The sequence below is a fragment of the Squalius cephalus genome, assembly GCF_949319135.1.
Source record: "Squalius cephalus genome assembly, chromosome: 10".
NCBI classification, from domain to species: domain Eukaryota; kingdom Metazoa; phylum Chordata; class Actinopteri; order Cypriniformes; family Leuciscidae; genus Squalius; species Squalius cephalus.
Window position 1 is genome coordinate 6,865,618 of NC_137131.1, and position 20,080 is coordinate 6,885,697.

At 37.6% G+C, this 20,080-nt stretch overlaps 1 protein-coding gene across 3 annotated transcripts in view; it reads left to right on the forward strand.

Annotated features, from left to right (window-relative positions):
- The window catches only part of magi3b (membrane associated guanylate kinase, WW and PDZ domain containing 3b), a 115,222-nt gene extending 96,189 nt beyond the window's left edge, over nt 1-19,033 (forward strand). The window contains exons 9-22 of one of the 3 annotated variants that reach the window (XM_079883134.1): nt 1,602-1,796; nt 2,895-3,515; nt 5,234-5,265; nt 6,590-6,749; nt 8,321-8,415; nt 8,544-8,736; nt 8,848-9,021; nt 12,229-12,426; nt 12,866-12,953; nt 13,126-13,231; nt 14,344-14,481; nt 14,788-14,923; nt 15,148-15,232; nt 16,017-16,798. In XM_079883134.1, the coding sequence (XP_079739260.1) occupies nt 1,602-1,796; nt 2,895-3,515; nt 5,234-5,265; nt 6,590-6,749; nt 8,321-8,415; nt 8,544-8,736; nt 8,848-9,021; nt 12,229-12,426; nt 12,866-12,953; nt 13,126-13,231; nt 14,344-14,481; nt 14,788-14,923; nt 15,148-15,200 (2,189 nt within the window). In that variant the 3' untranslated portion in view covers nt 15,201-15,232; nt 16,017-16,798. Of the gene's footprint in view, nt 1-1,601; nt 1,797-2,894; nt 3,516-5,233; nt 5,266-6,589; nt 6,750-8,320; nt 8,416-8,543; nt 8,737-8,847; nt 9,022-12,228; nt 12,427-12,865; nt 12,954-13,125; nt 13,232-14,343; nt 14,482-14,787; nt 14,924-15,147; nt 15,233-16,016 lie in introns of all 3 variants that reach the window. The other 2 variants (XM_079883135.1, XM_079883133.1) reach the window with 2 other exon arrangements.
- Nucleotides 19,034-20,080: the final 1,047 nt, after the last annotated feature.

A 20,080-nucleotide genomic window follows, 5' to 3' on the forward strand; every position in this document is an offset into this window, starting at 1 on the left:
TCCTGAAAGGAAGTACAAAAAGTGTGAGTCAGAGCAGTCATGGGAGAAAAACACCAACAGTTGCCCCTATAACTTTCACTTACTGCAGTGGAACATTAGCTGGAAAACTCCACACCCTAGTGATGAAAGTTTATGAAGGTCATCCAATACTGAGGATGGAAGTGTTGTCACTCCCTCAGTCCTTCTGGGAACCCAAAGGATGGCAGTATATTAGAAGAGTGTGTGAGGTCGGGTCGCTAATGATAAATGTTCCTGTCTATGCTGTCAAAGAGAGAGTTGTTAATGGTTATGTTTACTACGCCAGATGTTTGGAATGATTTGCTGTTTTAATTACATGACAGTCATACATAGGACATTCCTGCTGAAATAAATAAAATGTCTGTCTGTCTGTCTGTGTCTAGAAATGTCACAAATTTTTTTTTTGCAAATTATCTAGTGGCGCTTAAAATTTGACGCACATGAAGCAGCAGCACCATGGAAAGAAATGAATCATCTCAACCATTTCCTCAATTTTTTGAGGAATCCATCTATTTTTATGCACATTTTGGGATATTGCATAAGAAACCACTAAATAGAAACACCAAGATGCACATAAAATGTAAAAATGTGCATAAAAGCGTATGCGTTTTGAGGCAGATAAGCTATATGAGGCAGGTGAGTAATATTTATATCAGATATGAGCAAAAACTATGATGAAAACACATTTACCAAACAAATTCCTCTATACACAACAGAAACCCCACATGACTTTGCCTCAACTGTGAATGTGATTGAATAACTGGACTACCAGAAGGCATATTTCTTTGCACATGAGCATCTCAAATGTTGGTTTGATCATTTTTGAAATGTCTAAGCCAAAGTCTGTCATCAAAATGATTTGGTTCAACTTCCTCCCAGAAGCGTCTCACATGATTGCATTCCTCAAACACCATAGAACCATTTTCCCAGGAAGTAATGATTTTGTATTCTTGAACACATGGATGATTTTTTGAGTGAGGATTTTTGTTCTTGAACTTTGAATGGAAACATTGCTAGAGACTGCTTTCATACATCTCAATTTGAAGTTTATCAAACAGGCCATATTGTAATTAATTACAATTTAATTAAGCCATTTGCATTTTAATTAATGGCCTGTTAGCCAATTATATATGTTTAATTTTCTAAAACAAAATCTACAATTTATTTACAGCAAAAGTGCAAACCTCATATAAAATGTATTGCAAATAAAACCATGGCTAATGGTCAATTAGGGCACCTTTTCTATTTGTTCAAAAAGATAAATAAAAGTCTAATTTATGTTTCAGGTCTATTTTTTTACCATATTAGTGAAAGTATCCCATAATTGACTTTGGTTACTGATATTAGGAAAATCATAGAAAAAAGTAAATGTGTGTGTTTGTTTGTGGACTTCACACATTATTTATGGATCTGTCATACATTTTGAAAACATGTTTAACAGCATTTCATGTGGTGTATTTGTTGCTTGTATATATCAAACACATCTACTGTATCAATGTCTAGTTGTTTACAGCTTCGTCTTTGTGCATATTTTATGAGAAGTCATCACAGATGTTCTGTCTTCTTCTCTTCTGTCTCTGTAGGTGGAGCGGCTGGTACGCCCGGATTCACTCGGGACCCCACCCAGCTGAAGGGGGAGCTGTATCACACGGCTCTCAGGAAGAGCCAGCAGGGGTTTGGCTTCACCATCATTGGTGGAGACCGACCTGATGAGTTCCTGCAGGTGAAGAACGTTCTCTCTGATGGCCCCGCCGCACAGGACAACAAGATGGCCTCTGGTGAGTGATGCTTAGTTTGGTAAAAGGTGTTTAGGGAAACATCCACAATTCACATTATGGATTATTAGAAAGTTAACCTATTAATTATAATTGTTAAACTGGGATAGGAGAGGCATGTTAACAATAAAGAGCTACACTATTTACCTTCAATGATGGCTTTTACTTACCTTCATATTGCTCCAAACCCATATGATGTTTTGTTTTTCTGTGAGACAAAAAGTTTGATATTTTGAAGAATATTTTCTCTATAACAGTCGTGTTTTAGTATTATTTATACGGTATGCTATCATATTTTTATGAATATTTTGAATTAGCTTTTAGCTTTATATTTTCAGTTTTATATATTTTTTTTTAGTAACTTTTGATAATTTTGTCATGTACTTTTGTCAGTTTAATAGTTGTATTTTTTCCATATTACTATAGTTGGCTATAGTTTATTTATTTCTAATTAGCAATTTTAGTGCTTCAGCTTAAACTTATTTCATTTAGTTGCCAATGCAACTTTTCTAACTTTTGTTTAGTAATTTTTTTTTATATATATTTATATATTTCAATTAAAAAAATAAATAAAAAAAACATTTTTAAATGTAGTTTTAGTTAAAGATAAACACCTGGTTACATATAGCAACAGTTCATTGTGATTACAGTGGAAGGTCCCAAAAACCTTTAAAAAAGTATTCTGACTCCACATGATAACCAAAACAGTCAGAAATGTACATCCTTTTCACTGATAATATTCCATTCCAGTGAGCTGTTATCTAGAGAACTGCTGTGAATCATTGAGTCCGTGAGTGAACGAAAGAAAAAGTCTGATTCATGAACTGGATCTGCCGATTCATTTAAAAGAAACCAATTTTAAAGAATAATTCATTCACTGATCCCATTCCAAAAAAACTTGGAAAATGCCATATACAAGTCACAAGGCTGAATAAATAATGAAAGAGTTTTCAATTTTGGGTGAACTATTTCTTTTATCTATTATCTTCCAAAAGCACAAATGTATTAGAAAAGGTGTTCATCCACTTTGTAATGATTCTTTTCTTCAGTTCTTTCTTTACTCATTCCCATGCTGTCAAATTTCCTCTCTTCTAATCCAAGGTGATGTTATTGTGGAAATCAACGGCACACTTGTCTTGGGCAAGACGCATGCTGACGTGGTCCACATGTTCCAGTGCATCCCAATTAACCAGTACGTGGACATGGTCCTCTGTCACGGATACTTGCTCCCCCCTGACGTGAACGCGGACAGCGAGGACCTTCCTCCTCCTCCTCCTCCTCCCCCTCCGACAGGAGAGATCGTAACCGCCGTACCCCTCATCAATGGCCAGCCGCTGCTGGTCAAAGGTGACGCCCTCCACGGTTCCTCCCAAGAGCTTCACTATGTTACCACAGATGCCAACGGGCGGCCGGTGGTCGCTGCGCTTCCAGGAGGCATCAGTGCCAACGATAGGCCAGAGACGGGGATGCTGCAACCGGAGCTGGTGAGCGTTCCCATCGTGAAGGGGCCTGGAGGATTTGGCTTTGCCATTGCAGACTGTCCATTGGGGCAGAAGGTGAAAATGATCCTGGATGAGCAGTGGTGCCGAGGACTGCTGAAAGGAGACGTGATAAAGGAGATTAACAGGCAAAATGTGCAAACGCTGAGCCATGCGCAGGTGGTGGATATACTGAAGGACCTCCCTGTGGGGAGCGAGGTGAATCTGTTGGTGTTGAGAGGAGGTAAGAGAGCAGGAGGGTGTATGGAACATCCCACTGATATGTTTAGGCCATAAACATGGACTACACAAACAGAAGAAGCCGAAAGTTTACACTGATGGTGGCTCTTGCGGCGATACTGAGAATGCAATGCGCATTTCTTTTGCAATATGACGTGCATTCTAACACAAAACACAGCATAATGTAAAATGCAGCTAGAATCCTTTGCATAATGTTCCTGTAGCTTAAACTGTGAAGCATGGCACTAGCAACACTAGGTCTGATGCCCAGGGAACTCATGTTTATTTGTGTAGCACTTTTCACAGTACAGATCGTTTCAAACAGCTGATATAATTTAGTAAACTTCATCAGTTTATAGCAGTGGATGTTTATAACAAACCAGCATAAATGAGCCGAGAAATCTAGACAAATATCTTACTCTTACCTGACACTGATATTAAAATGGGCAGAGTTCGCAGTTTTGTTTTCTGAGAAATACATCAACATTATTATGGTTTTTAACAAGTAAATATAAAAAAATCTGCCAAAGGGGTAAGAAAAATCAAGTTTTCTCTTTAAATTAAGTTGAATTGAATTCTAACCCCATTGTCAGATTTGTTCCCCTTATTTTAAACATGCACTTCACTTAATATTTATACATTTCTCAGAAAACAACTTGCATCCATAACATACTGTATACTGGTGAGCAGCTCCAGTATGCTGGTCTTTTCAGCAGGGAATTGCATAAAGGCTCTTTCCCCTTTTGTCTCTTTTTTTTTATCTCTCCATTTTTCAGCAGATGAGAAATAATTTACATTCTTTTCCCTCTTCATAATTTTACATTTTAGCCGCACTTGTTCTTCTCTCCTCCACGCTCACTGATCATACTCAGGCTTTGTTTCTGTCTCTCAGGAATACATTATGTAAGAATGATGGACCATTGCTTCTGACACAGTTGGCAGGAGAGGCCCCTTTGCATTTTGCACCCACTCTGTGGGGTTGGCTGGGAATTTGGGAAATGAGTCTAGATTACAGGGAGGGGAATTTCAGGATGTGTCTGCAAAGAGTTCTGTGAGAAGTTATTGTCTGCTGAACGAAACAGGGAGGGGAAAATGAGACAGTGCTTTAATCAGTTCCATTAACCCTAAAAAGGCTGAGTGAGTTGCGTCATTCATGGTTTAGTCATTAAATTCAATGGAAATCACACCAATCAAGAGAAAGACAGAGAAAACAAAGGGAATGAATAAACGGCGTGGGTTCTGAATTGACAGATGGAAGTGTAGCTGCGTCATTATTTTATGCATGGCTTCTGTCATTTGCAATGTCTCTCTCCCTGGAGAATTCATGTGTAGTATCCATCATCATTTTCTGTATGTATTTTCTCATTTATTTTATCCATCTTTAATGGCTCCTAGATGACGCATGTGTCATGATTAACTCAGCTCGGAATTGGCTCAGGAAACGCCCCACTTTAAAGCACTTGAATGACGTTTCCTCTTTGAGTAGCTTTTTAGTTAGATGGATGGGAATTAATAATGTAGCACTGAAACAATGTATTCTCATGCCTTTTTCATGTTTGATAGGCAACAACCATGAAGTGCTGTCATTATAATAAGGCTAGAAACTTTCTCAGTAATGAGTTCCTGTTTTTTTTTTTTTCATCTGTATGTTGAGTGCCTGTTCCCCCATTTTTTTCTCTTTCAGTGCTACATGCCTCTCATTTGCCTTTTTTCTGTTTCTAGGTCATACATCACCAGTGAAGAGTTTACGACCTGTGAGTATGATAATGGATTTTCAGAGGTGATAATGACCTTGTAGGACTGAGAAAATGAGAGAATATTATGATTTTTTTTTTTTTTTTGCTTATGAAATTGCTGGTACTTTGGGTTTGTGATTTGAACAAACTCCTTCCTGTAAAATACTAAAGCGTGATAGTTAACACTTTCCGCACCATTTGTACTGGCGACATAAGTGAATCCTGTGGCTTGTACTTTTTTTTTTTTTTTTTATTGATCGCATTTACAATTTTCAATTGAGTATGATAAAACAGGCGAAACTGTCCCATAGACTTACATTGAAGAAGGATTTTGAGGGATCAGAATATCATAGAGACTTGTGGGTGGGCACTGACTCTGGCCTGTAAACAACAACCTGGCAATCACCCAGAACAGCCCAGAAATTCCTAGTAACTACCCAGAAAACCCTAGAAACCACATAAAACACCCAAAAAAAAAAAAAAAAAAACACTTGGAAAACTTTGACAACCACCCACTACAACATAGAAACCACGTAGAACAACTTAGAAACGCCCTAGCAACCACCTAAAACACATAAGAAGCAGTTATCAAACACCCAGGACACTGTAGAAACCACCTTGTAGTAAACATACAAATAAACAAGAAAACACCTAACAACCACCTAAAATACCTTAGAAACCATAAAAAGCAGTTATCAAACACCAAGACACTATAGAAACCACCTTTGTAGTAACCACAAAAAAACAAAAAAACACTAACAACAAAACACCTAACAACCACCCAAACACCATAGAAATACCCTAGCAACCACGCAGAACACCCTAGTGCGTTCACCTACAAACATCTAGCGACCACAAGGAAAATCTTAGAAATCATTTACCAAACACCCAGGACACTCTTGAAACCACCTGGTAACCACTCAGAAAACTCAGAACACCCTTAAATCCACCTAGAAACACCTAGTAATGCCCCAGCAACCAGGACATCTTAGTAACCACATTGCAACTTAATATCATGGTGATGAGTTTTGTGTGTGGACAACATCACTTACATTTTCTACAGTAAATGTAAAAATGTTGTTGCTAAAAATGTAATGCTTTAAAAATCCTGTAACTTGACCAAAAACATAAATTCTGCTAACCAGACCATGAAGGCAATATCCAACGATAACAATGTTTCTGTAGTCTATCTATCTGTAAACACATGCTTGCATTCTCTCAAAAGACACACCCAGCAGTCCGTTTTAAATGTTGCTTGTTCAGGTCCAGATCTATGTTCACTCTGCGAGTCACTGTGTGAAGTGGTATTAAAACACGTTTTATTCCCCTTGTATTCCAACAGAGACCGGGGATGAGTGCCAGTACTGAGACTCTGGACCGTTGCCATGACATCATGGTTCCCCAGGCTTTGACCTATCACTCAAACACACTACCATGTAGCTCTCCAAAACAAGACGCTTCCCTCCACTACAGCAAGCCCAAAGCTTTGCCGGAGAGCATAGGTGAGTCTCTGCTGAGCTGAGACAACAAGGAGGAAACTCTTTTATGTTACAGCATCATGATGTTGAAAACATTCTAGTAGGTGGGTCCCCAGCCAGGATTGAAGTTGACAAATATACTTCAATCAGTATATATACTGTGTGTGTATATATATATATATATATATATATATATATATATATATATATATATATATATATATATATATATATATATATATATATATATATATATATATATATGTATTACACTTTGTTTTTAAAGGTATTGTTCATCCAAAAATAAAAAAAATTCTCTGATTCGATCATAAACTTGTGCATTACGTACCGTTTCACTAGCTGGCGAATGATCCCGGCTTCAGCGTCATTATTACGGCTTTTGTTCACACAGCGCGCGTTCCGTGACTGAACACGGCAATGTTACTATGTCCCCAACCGGCATCAATCCCGGGTCGTGTTTGCGTTCACACAGAAGGCGTTCTGGCAATTTCCCGGCAATTTGCCGGGATCATCGCGCTGTGTGAAAGGGTCTAAAAGAACAAAACACTGAGGAACACTGTTCAAATCATAATACAAACAAGAGCTGTGGGCAAATGTATTGTTCTTGCATATATTGCACTAGGATTAACAGGATTAAAATTTAGATTTATAAAACAGATTTATAAGCAGATGTTTGAACTTTAGAGTGAGGTGAACTTTACAGTCACCAACCACTATGGCATGGAAAAGAGCAACCACTTATCTCTTTCCCCGCCAGAGTTTTTTTTAAAGAAAGTTGCCGGCCTCCGCCAGCATTTTTGATCATTTTCACAAAATGTTCATGCCCCCCAGAATATTTTGTTACATGAATATCTGGACATGCAATATATAAAAAGAAAGAACAGAGCCTCTGCTAAAAAAAACAAAAAATGATTCTAGCTTTTATCTTCATGCATTCTTTTTTATTAACACTTGAATTTGGGTAAGTTTCATAAAAAAGCAACATTTTGAGCAAAAAGCTGAGAAAATCAAGTTTTTTTCCAAAGACTCCATCTGGATCGGATTTAGGACGATGAACAAAACATAGATGGAGTAGATCGAGTCCATCAACACCCCCTAAGGTTGCACAGTGCTAGACCTCATCCTGGGTCGACATTTCATTCGGCAAACGTTAGGCAGTTTTGATTTATATGCTGTTTAATGTAGATGATTGTGTTATTTTACACATGCATCTCCTTATATGCTATGGCTGGTTTCTGCTTCTTTTTCGCCTGTGTTTTGATCAGTACTCTTTCAGAGGGTATCATAGCGCCCTCTACCATATAACAGTGAAAACACAGATAGCCGGAATATTTTGTCAATGGCAGGGAAAAAGTTAATATCAGCATTTGAGCTTCAAAGAGAATAAATAAAGATTTTACAATGACATATTTGGGAGAACTATCCTTTTATTTATTTTTTTATCTGAATGCAGAGACAGAAAAAGCCCTATGCATGAATTGACTTGGTTTTACTTTTTTGTGTTGAATTGATGAATGTGATTTATTCCAATTTATTTATCATACCTCCATGTAAATTTGTCTATTGTTATGCAGTACCTCACTCTAAGGAGTTGGACGTGTTCATTAAGCGAGATCAGGACACAGGCTTTGGCTTCCGTGTGCTTGGGGGAGAGGGCTCAGAACAACCAGTAAGTCCTTCATACTTCTGTAACCACATTACTAAATATTTGTATACATGGTCTGTATTTATGTGATTTATTAGCAGATCGACTTTGTGTCTTAGCTCTAAAATGAGCTATCCATTTAATTTCATTAGGTCTACATCGGTGCCATCATTCCCCAGGGGGCGGCGGAGAAGGAAGGCCGTCTGAGGGCCGGAGATGAGCTCGTAGGCATCGATGGCATCATTGTAAAGGGGAAATCTCACAAACAAGTTCTGGATCTGATGACCAACGCAGCGCGTAACGGACAAGTGCTTCTTTCAGTGCGCAGGAAGGTCATTTACAGGGGTGAGCACTGCTGACTGACAGGCCTTAGACATAAAAACCAGTGCTGGAGTGTAATTAACTGCCTGAATAGCTTCCATTAAAGGTCAGTCTGTGTAATCTTCTGCTCTATAGATGCCCCAGTGGATGTTGGGAGCGGGGCAATGACACTTGTGAATGGCTCACCTCGGCTTCCCCGCATCCAGGTGCCAAGTGTCCAGGAGTCATTTGATATCACACTCCATCGTAAAGATAATGAGGGCTTTGGATTTGTCATTCTCACCTCAAAGAGCAGACCGCCACCTGGAGGTAACAGCAGATTCATTGACATTATTTACACAATTTTTTTTATTTGGAATCAAGAACTGGTATATATAAAATATACTAATATTTTATGTAACCTTAAGTTTTTTACTACATAATACTATGACACTGTTTCCTGCACTAGAATTTTACTGCTAATTAATGTTATGGTTGTTTTTAATTAATTGTTTAAAGACAAATTTTGAAAATTTGGAATACACCGTTAGAATACACATTCAGAACAGTTTTTTTGGCAATTAAAAATAAATAAATGGCAATTAAAAAAATTATAAGGACACATATGGATATTTATTATTTGATTTTAGTTTAATTTAAAGGTGCTCTAAGCGATCCCGGGAGACGTAAATTCTTGTTGACGTTCGAATTGTTGTCAAACAAAACGGAGGCTAGCTAGTCCCTCCCTCCTCATCCCGTCTCCTCCCTCCTCCCCTCCCTTCCGGCTAGGGCTGTCCCCGACTATGGATTTTCATAGTCGAATCAGAATCGTCATGTCTTGCCTATAGTCGACTAATAGTCGAATCATGTGTATGGGGGTGGGGCTGGGGGCGGGGCTTTAACGTTTCAAAGCCGCGATGTACAGAAAATCACACAAAGATATAGAAGAAAATGTATAAAAACATTTTTGATCAATAAAACTAAGAAATAACATAAATAACTCCAGAAAGGCCACACTGCAGATTTGCATTTCACATGCAAATCAAATTAAATCGGCTAAATTACCTGTGCGAGCAGGCCAGCCTACAGCACAACATCGATGCACCGAAAAAATAAACTATTAATTTACTAAATTAAATTCGAACAGAATATACCTTTCTAATAAATAAAAATACAAAACGAGATAAATCAGAATCAAGTCACAGGATGAGGAGCAAATGTGTGCAAAATGCCTAAAGTGCAGGGGAACATATATTCAAAACACAAGCCACAAATAGTTAGATTAGATAACCCTGACAGATTAATAAATAAAATAAAAATAAAGAAATTATTAAAATAACGATAGTAGCCAGAATTTTCAACTTTGTCTTTTTAACTGCAGAAACAACAATAAATGCTAAACTGGAGAGGCAGTCTTTTTAGCTAAAACTGTTCACAGCATCCAAAAATAAAATTAGAACCGGCTGAAATCACTTGTACGTGATCGAGAGAACAAATCCAGTCTTTCACTCTGTCTGTCTGTTGGAGTCTTTTCAAATTGTGCGCGCGGATAAAATTCATTCTAACGTGAAACCCAGTCTATGCGTGAAACATGTTAACGTTGGCCGGCAGAAGTGCGATCATGGTTTACCTGATGCTAAATCCAGCCTTGGAGAATATCCTTTCTGATGGTGTACATCCAAACTTTAGATTTTCTTATCCCAGACATTGTTAAAGATTTAAATCCTTGCCGCCAAGACGCTCCTCTGTCGGTCAGGGATTGAAAGTGAAACTTAAATCTGTCACGGGGTGTTTGGATTTATTCACGCACGTTAAAAAATATTTATTAAAAGCTTCTTTCTTTGCACATTTTTATATAGGCCTAGAGCATTATCATAATAGGCTGAATATTAACGTATTGACATAAAAGCTAGTTCTATGTGAAATCAGACATTGAGCGCCCTCATATAGCCAAAGTGGCATGATCCTCGTTTCATAACACCTCTGCGAAGATTCGACCATGAGATCGGTAGTCGAATCAGGCTCCTCCTATCGAAGCATCGAATCTTCGACTTTTCGGGGTCACCCCTACTTCCGGCATAAAGGAAAGTCAAAGTAGTCACTACAAACAAAGTTAAGTTTTACTGATACTTCATTCAATGTGTAATGTCGCCAAGTTAGATAAATGTTTTTATATTTTGCAGAACAGAATGCAGAAAAAGAGAAACATTATCTTAAAATCGTTTCGCCACCTGAGGTTATAACTATAGCTCCCATACAAGGACGCAACAATAGCAAGATAACGTTAGCTTCGCGTTTCCCAGTCAGCATAAACAATGGCGGCGTCGTAAACAAATTTAGTCAAAGTTGTCAATAGCCTATAAATGAACATTCAAATTCATAACAAACAGTGGGTGAAAACAATCATTCACATAAATTGTCACCCTACTGTGAATTTGCTTGATCATTTACAATAGAGATTGATCGCTAACTGCTAGAAACATATATGTTGTATTCACCAAAGTTAACGCTGACTACATAGATCTAGCTAATTACATCCTTGTGTTAGTTTGGCGAACATGAACGTCAATTTAGAAAGAAAAATGGATTTAACCACCAGTTCTGCAAAAACAGAGCAACTGCCGGCGGAGTTCTCGCCACCTTTCGAAGGTTTTTCCGATGTAAATTCGGGACTTCGCGCGTTCCTTATCCTTGTCCCTCTTCTTTGCAATTTGTTCATCGGAACGTCGTCTCTTTGGTCGTGTGTCGGCCATAATTCAAACTTCCCTCTTCATGCTTCTCTCTCCTCCACACACCCCCTTCATGTGTACGCGCACTAACCCCCCCCCAAACCCCACCCTCAAATACTTCTTGCCAGTGATTGGCTGGAACACTGTTTGTTGTGTCTCGTGGTGCAGGTGAGCCCAGTTTGTTTTTGTTGCGGTTTGTGGAGCCAGTGGTGTCTACAGAGACAGCGTTTTTTTACAGTGTGTTCAGGGGTTCAGGCAGCTAGCGGATAGTGAGGAAATGTTTGCTGTGTGTGACAAAAAATGTTTTGGCCTAAAAAACGCGTGACATCACTTAGAGCACCTTTACTTTTATATATAATCAACAACTAGTAAATTCAACTATTTTTAGATGTTGTATTATTTATTTTTAATTTAATCATTTAATTTGACCTTAATAGTGGTGGTTTAATGTCATATTGACCGTGTGCTTTATCGTTTTGCATCTAAAAGTTGTTTCTTTAATTTCTACCTTTTTATCACCGCTACAGCCATACACATGTAAATGGAAGTCCATGGCCGTTGTATCAAAACTTGTTGCTGTTTTTTGAGCATCTTGTCATGAGCATTGCATTTGGCATGTTATGTTAAAAATACAGTAGTTTAACTTTTAAAGAGTGTCTTGGGACCCAAGCGCTCTGATCCATTCCGCTCCATCCAGCAATTTTTTAGTTTAGCACAAACTCAGAATTGTTGCATTTCCTACAATTAATTCATTATTACTATAAATAAAACACAAGCCTTTCTAATTCTGCTAAGTGATTTGCCTAAGTGTGTGTTGCAGTGATTCCCCATAAGATCGGTCGAATAATCGAGGGCAGTCCAACTGACCGCTGCGGGTTGTTGAATGTGGGCGACCGCATATCCGCTGTGAACAGTCAGTCCATTGTGGAGCTCTCCCACAACGACATTGTTCAGCTTATCAAAGACGCAGGAAACTCAGTCACGCTCACCGTGGTTCCTGAGGACGGTGAGTGAGATGATGAAATGTCACAAATACTGCCGCAGTACATATTCCTGCATTCTCAACCTGTGCCTCTCACGCTTTGATTTGTCACACTAGCTTCAATTAAAATGCTAATATCCACAGCAAAATTTGATATTAATTATGCATGCATATTTAAATTGAACGTTTTAAAAAGGGCACTTACACCAATTACTAGCTTATTTCAAATACAAAGCATGAAAATACACAGTTAATTTTTCTCTGTCATGTTTAATTGGTGTTGGCTCATAGGTATGAATATCATACAACAAAAAAGCATTAATCAGCAGAGGCTTTTGGAGTTAAAACGTTCTTGATCTTATTTATTTATCATTAGTATGTCATAATACAGAGGTAAAAAAGACTTTAATACTTGAAGCTATCATTTCGTATGAAAATCAATCTGTTTTGATTGGCTGTTTAGAGTACAAAGGTCCGCCCTCAGGAGCAAGCTCGGCCAAACAAAGTCCAGCACCGCAGCACAAGATTTTCAAATCCACTCAGGATGAGAGGTGCAGTCCACCATTACATATTTACACCACTATAAATGTGCTTATTTCCTATATTTGTTGTAAATTCATGTAAATTCTACAACCATATAGCCAAAAATATAACCTCCAATCACATATGGAGGATTTAAGCCACACTGCCTTCTGATCTATAATACATGTTACTTATGTGCAGATATAATTTGGACATGGATGAGATCCGGGATGAGCTCATCTGGACGGAGTATAAAGCTCTTCCCATGAGTGAACAGGGAACGTTGTGTGTCGCCAACTCAAAACAGGTAAGAGTCACACTTATATCATAAGCTGTACCTAAACTTTATCTAAAGTCATCACATCTAGTGTAATATATGATGCAAAATAAAAAATATTATGAAAAATAATTATATACTATTATATTATATATAGTAGGGCTGCATGATATATCGTTTTAGCATTAATATCGCGATGTGCGCACATCACAGGATGTGCGATGTCAGTATAGGGATCGTAGTCCAGCAGCCCACTAGTTTGGAACGCAGATTAATTGCAATGTTTAAACATCATAGAGTGAAAGTTTATCATTTGCATGTGTTTTTAAAGTCCTATCAGTTTAAACATCAAGCGCAAGAAGACTGGAATGCACAAAGAGCCGCGCAGACAGCACGTGAACTCCTTTTTTAGCTTGAACGTACACGTGCACGCAAAATTAAGTTAAAATGCTGAGTATCCTCAGTTGATTATGTGTTGTAAACAATGGAGAAAGAAATGTATGCATATCATTATATTGGATCAGTGCATTCATCTTAAAGTATACCCGCAGCTGTTTGTGTCACCAATGTTAATCAGACAACAAAAGAGAAAGAGAACAAAGGTAAATTATATTAATTATATTATTAACTATATTTAATTTATACAGTGAAGACTGCAATGTTATTTTACATTTGATAATTCAATTTCTGTACCTGAATACTGTTAGATTTACTTGAAAAACATAAAGCACTGCTTATTTCTTTTGTATCTTTTTAAAATTTTTTATTGTATTTATTAGGGCCCGAGCACTGATGGCGCGTGTGAGGACGCTCTTGGAATTGCTCAGTTTATTATTATTATCTATGCTTGTAATGTGTTTATTATTTTCTATGCAGATGTGCTCTGCTACAAAATCACCCCAATCATCCTAGAACAATTTATTCTTGACAAATAGAGCCATTCAAATCATCTGTTGTCATATCGCAATATATATTGCGAAAAAGCAAAATATTGCAATGTCAGTTTTTTCTAATATCATGCAGCCCTAATATATGTCATACTTTATACATATACTAGGTATTTAAGCCAAGACTAAAGTAATTTAATCCAGGGTTATACCATCACTGGAATAAATTGCATTTTGTGTGTATTTTCTACTTAGGGCTGTATTGCGGTTGAGTTGGAGCGCGGTCCTCGTGGTTTTGGCTTTAGTCTGAGAGGGGGAACAGAGTATAACATGGGCCTCTACATCCTGCGGCTGGCTGAGGACGGCCCCGCTCTACAAGATGGCAGGATACACGTCAGTACAGAACACCACTCTTTAATAACTCAATTATTGTGGATGGAATCGGCAGATTTTTTGCATCTTCCGCTGCAATTTTAGGGAAGCATCTGAAGAGTGCATTTAAATGTAGTAAAAAGTTAAGGAAAGTTTTAAGAAAGCTGAATACTACACCTTTTTTTTTTATCAAAATCAAAATATGTCAAACATTGTTTACAGATGTCTTGAGAAATGTTGTGAAAGTGCTGTGAAGTACAACCTTATAAGAAGGTGACAATGTTTTTCATGTGTTTGATGATCTTACGCCTGAACGTGTCTCTGCAGGTAGGAGATCAGGTAGTGGAGATCAATGGAGAACAGACACAAGGCATCAGTCACACTAGAGCCATTGAGCTGATCCAAGCTGGAGGAAACAAAGTGCTACTGTTACTGCGACCACAAGCCCTCTTATCAGAGAACAGTGAGTAATGACACACAAACACAGGATACTGCTGCGGCTGATATACAAGCATACTGTAAGAACATCAAGACCACACAAGTTAGTTACTAACTTCTTTCTTTCTTTCTTTCTTTCTTTCTTTCTTTCTTTCTTTCTTTCTTTCTTTCTTTCTTTCTTTCTTTCTTTCTTTCTTTCTTTCTTTCTTTCTTTCTTTCTTTCTTTCTTTTCTCTTCTCTTCTGTGCAGGTTGTGTAAGCTCATCTGCGATGTGTTACTGCCCCCAGGAACATCATCACTAAAAGCCTCTTTTCCTCTAGGTCTTTTTTCTTTGGTAATGGGACTTTCACTACACTTTCTATGCTTCCTAATTGCTAAACTTTTTTTTTAAGCTTTATTGTCCAAGTTTATATTAATAGGACATTATATATATTAGAACTGCACGATTAATCGTTAAAATATTGCAATCTTGATTCAAACACCCACGTGATCTTATTCTTAAACGACAACAATTCACCTGTGTCTATTAAACCTTTGACAAAATCATACTGGCACTTCAAATAACGATTGTATTGATTACACCAGGCGACAAGTGACTGTTAAAAATGGATTGTCATTGAATCATTCATTCAAGAGTTTCGTTCAAAAACGCTGATTCATACAGTAATGAAACAAGTGAAAAAATTATGAGCGAGTCATTGAATCATTCATTCAAAACTGATTTATATATATATAAATTCATTCATATTAATTAAACATTTTTAAATTGACTGCAGTGCTTAATATTTTGTTAGAACCTCTAGTAAATTACATGTTATTTTGTTTAATTGGCTGTTCAGAATCGTGATCTCTATTTGAAACAAAAAAAAAAAATTGTTATGTATTCAGAATCGTGCAGCTCTAATATATACACTGGCAATTACATCATAACCACCTAAAACACTAGCAATCACCCAGAACTTCCTGTCAACTACATAGCAATGCATGTGCAGACAACCACAACAACCTAGCATTCTGGAATTAAGCACATGTATGCAAAATCACTTTGCATAAAAAAATAGGTTATCATGATAAATTTTAATAAGGCTTTAATTAGTTGCAAATCTTTTCACCCTTAGGTTCTACAGGAGATGTTATCCTTCCTGATCTGCCGGAATCCAACACTTCCAACATTCCTCTCAGTTCTCCTCTCCTTCATCCGTCATCCACCTCAGCGAAGAAGGGAACGCCAGACCTGACAAGCTCCTTTGCCCGTTCTCGCGGCTCCTTGAATCTGGCCTGCGAGGATCCTCGCACTAAAAACAGCAAGAGGGAGAAAAGTGCCAAACCACGAAACACCAGCTCTTCCAGAGTCTCGCAGCAACGCCGCATTAAGAGTCGGTCCGCAGAGAATCTCCTTGATCTCGGAGAAACGGAGAAACCCAAAAGCCCATCCAAAGCCAAAGACAAAGCTTGCAGCTACAAAGAAAATCTGAAACAAAGCACTCAAGACTCCCACAAGGACAGAAAGTCCTGCCAACACAGTCGCTCAGTCAGCCCCCAGAAGTCAAAGTGTGAAGGACAGGAAGTGGTAATTGGTGAAGCGCAGGGACAGAAAGAGGAACGCCGTGCGAAGGGGACGACGAGCGTGGACCAGAGGAAAAGTGATGCTGAAAGGAGGAAAAAACAGGAATCTAGAGGAAGGAAGCGAAGTGAGGCCCAAGAACGGGAGGAGAGGTTGAGAGCTGAGAGAAAAGTGAGGAGCAAAGAGGATGAAGCAGTTGAGCCAATAGGTGAAGCTAAGCTCAAAAGCACCCAAAAGAAGAAAAAAACGGAGGGAGACAGGAATAGCAAAAAAACAAAGGAAAAGGGATCTTTGAGGGATCAAAAGGAAGAAAACAAAGAAATAATTACAGACAAGGATGAAAACAAAAGCAAAGGAAATGAGAGTGATGACATTGTCACCATAGGTGCAGCTTCAGTCACCACTAGAGCGAGTCTAGTGTTTGATCACCCAGGACCCTTAAACAATGGCCTTTGGAAGATCCCTAGTTATGCGCGCATTCTCACTCACGAGGAAGTGATGCGAGATGTTTGCGAGCAGATTGAGGATACTTGGGAATAGAAGGTTTAAGACCAGAAACATATGCACGTACGTGAACGCAAACGCTTCTAGCTAAGATTTCACACATCGTTATTCATGCATTATAAGGCACATTAGCAGAAACTATCTACTGTCATGGTAGAGCAACATCTCGAAGATAATCTTGCTGACATGTTTATAGCTAGCTACCTGAATTACAACACATCTGGTTTATTGGCACATTCATTTGAAGAAAACTATTGGCTAAACATCTTGTACTCAAGGGAGTATTATTTACAAGTGTATGTCCAATGAATCAGTGTTGTTACAAGAACTTGCATACTTGTGCAGAATGTTATTGCCTAACTTCTTTTAACGGGTTGCCGACACTGTAAAAAATCTAGTTGGGAAAACTCAAAAACTTACACAACCAGCTTCAGGACTTTTTTGAGTATACTCAGGTTGTGGAAAATTTCTAATATTATCCGATTATTGAAATTATGGGTCATTCAACTGAAATCATGCATCCATAGAAAGCAAATGCTGGTCAGGGACTTGGTTCTGTCCATTAAATTTTGATTGGATGGAGGCAGGTCTGAATGGGAGCATGCAGTCAATGAATTGTTCACAATAAACAGTGAATTTTCATTTCATGGCAACTTTTAGCTCTTGACTTGTTTAAAGCTAGCTATCCGAGTAATAAACAATCTGGTTTAAAGGCACAGACATCCCAAGGTCTTACCTTTATCACCCGATTGAATAGAGAGGTTTATAACCGCCACAATAACGCAAGCTCTATATGTACCTTCAGTGCATAGGCCAAGCATTCACACGTTTGTTCACATACTTTCCACAAATATGTTTTTGGCCTTACACCTTGTTTTTCTCCAGGTGGTCTCCCATCCAGGCGCCGTACAGGTTTCGCTTATGACGTGAACCATGTTCATGTCCTTCTCTTTGGACAGTGGTCAGCATGAGCTTCTCATTGAAATCATTTATAAATGTTTGTAATCAGCAGTCTCACTGTTACACAAACAGACGGATTCAACATGAGGCTTCATCCAAACCGCTTTATGGAGATCATCTCCGACAGGCAATTTCTGAGGCTTTGTGGTCAAACGCATGGAGCTCCATTTTAATTTCCTTCAAGCCAGCTGACATTAAGCAACACAAGGACTCTCTTGACATCACAATGCAATCCTTCCTTATGCAATTTAAGAGAACACCCCATCAATCACCAAATCGACAATGCAAGTTTGTTTCGGTTAAAAACAGCACGTCCTTACCCCAAAGAATCTTTTTTTTTTTTCTTCCTGCATGCAAAGTTAAACACACAAACTCCTTGTTTTGTTGCATGCCTTTAAGACCCGTGCAGGTTGTCTCTAATGTTCCCGAACCTTGTAAATAAGAACTGTTATGATGATTGGGGGCTTTACCAGGGACTTTTCAGACTGTTCTCTTTCTCTTCCATGTCTTTGACTCCCTGATCTCCAAATATTATAACTGCAAACGACCAGAAACTTGTGCTTTAAGATACTAAGAAGATGATCAAATGTTTTATTTCTTGAAATATGTATATGAATAGATACATGTAGCTATAACAGATTGTGACATTGATTTCGGTGTAGAGATCCAGGCTCTTGCTAAGCACCGTGGTAGTTTTACCTTGTAGCAACTGTTTTGACTTGTCACAAAACAAATGGTACATGCAAATGTATTTTTAAATATTCTATGAAATCAGATTTAATATAGTAAATATTTATTTTATTTTAAATTTATTTCCTGTACATGCATGTCCAGTCTGCTCAAGATGAAGACAAGCAGTGCAAGCAATTCAAGCCCTCAGTTATGAAGCTATACTTTATGCTGGTCAACCTTTGATTTATGACCACCAGAAGCCAATGCACATGGGTGAACCTCGTAAAGGATGTAAAGGGGTCATATTTCATCTCAAATTCAAAAGGAAATATGGTAACACTTTACTTAAAGACTTGAAGTATGATGCATTATAAAAGTATTCATAATGTACAGTACATTAAAATGCATTATATATTTACTCCTAAATAATTGTAACCAAAGTTAAAATGCATTATATTTGCAGATTCCTTGTTACATCTGAAATTGGTAGTTTGTCATATGTTTTAATGCAAATTTCTAAAGGTGTGTTTAATGGATAGATAAGTTTTATCATTTATTATAACTGTGGTTACAATTATTCCACCATACAATGCAGTATAAGAAGCATTAAAATGAATATATAATTCATTTAAAAATAATTTTATAATGCTTTGTATATAAAAGCAATAAGTAAAGTGTTACTTATACAAAAATATTTTGCATTAAGAAAATTAGGCCTGTTTTACCTTTAACTTACACTTAAAATATAAAAAGATGTGTGTATATATATGTATATATATATATATATATATATTAATGAATTAATATTAATATTAAAATAAATACATATAATATTGCACTAAATAATGAGAATATAAAAGCATATCATTGTAATAAAAATCAAACTGTATGGATCAATTACAGAGATTTTTTAGGCGAGAAACGTGCTTAAATTTTATGCAAGTAATGTCATGATGCCAAAAATCCTAAGAATAGACTTCATTAGGCTTCATTGTCTTTATGCAAATTAAGGTGTCTTTCTTTTTTTTTCTTTGGAGGTGAAATATGACCCAGACAGGTTTTGTGTGTGTGTGAGAGATTCACCCTAATGTGAAAAGAATCACTGTCTGAAGTAAAAATAGGATTGTTGCGGGTATAATGTCTTCTAACTATTTATTTGATGATCATCAGCTAATTTTGTACATGCTTGCATCACATGATCAGTTGTGGGAGGTTTCTGAAAGGGCTTATTTATTGGGGTTTTGAGGTCTGAAATGTGGCCAAGATTAATGTGTAAGGTGTGAATTCAGAGGAAATTACATGATCTATCAATACCAAAGGACTGGTGGCCGTTCCATATGTGTGTAAAGTGACTATGACCTCAGGGTTTGGCTTTGATATAAAGGCTTTGATATAAAGGATGAGAACGCAAACTAATTACAAAGACAAGATTATTGATCACGATAAGTTGTGGTGGTGTTATATTGTGTTTTTGTGCATATG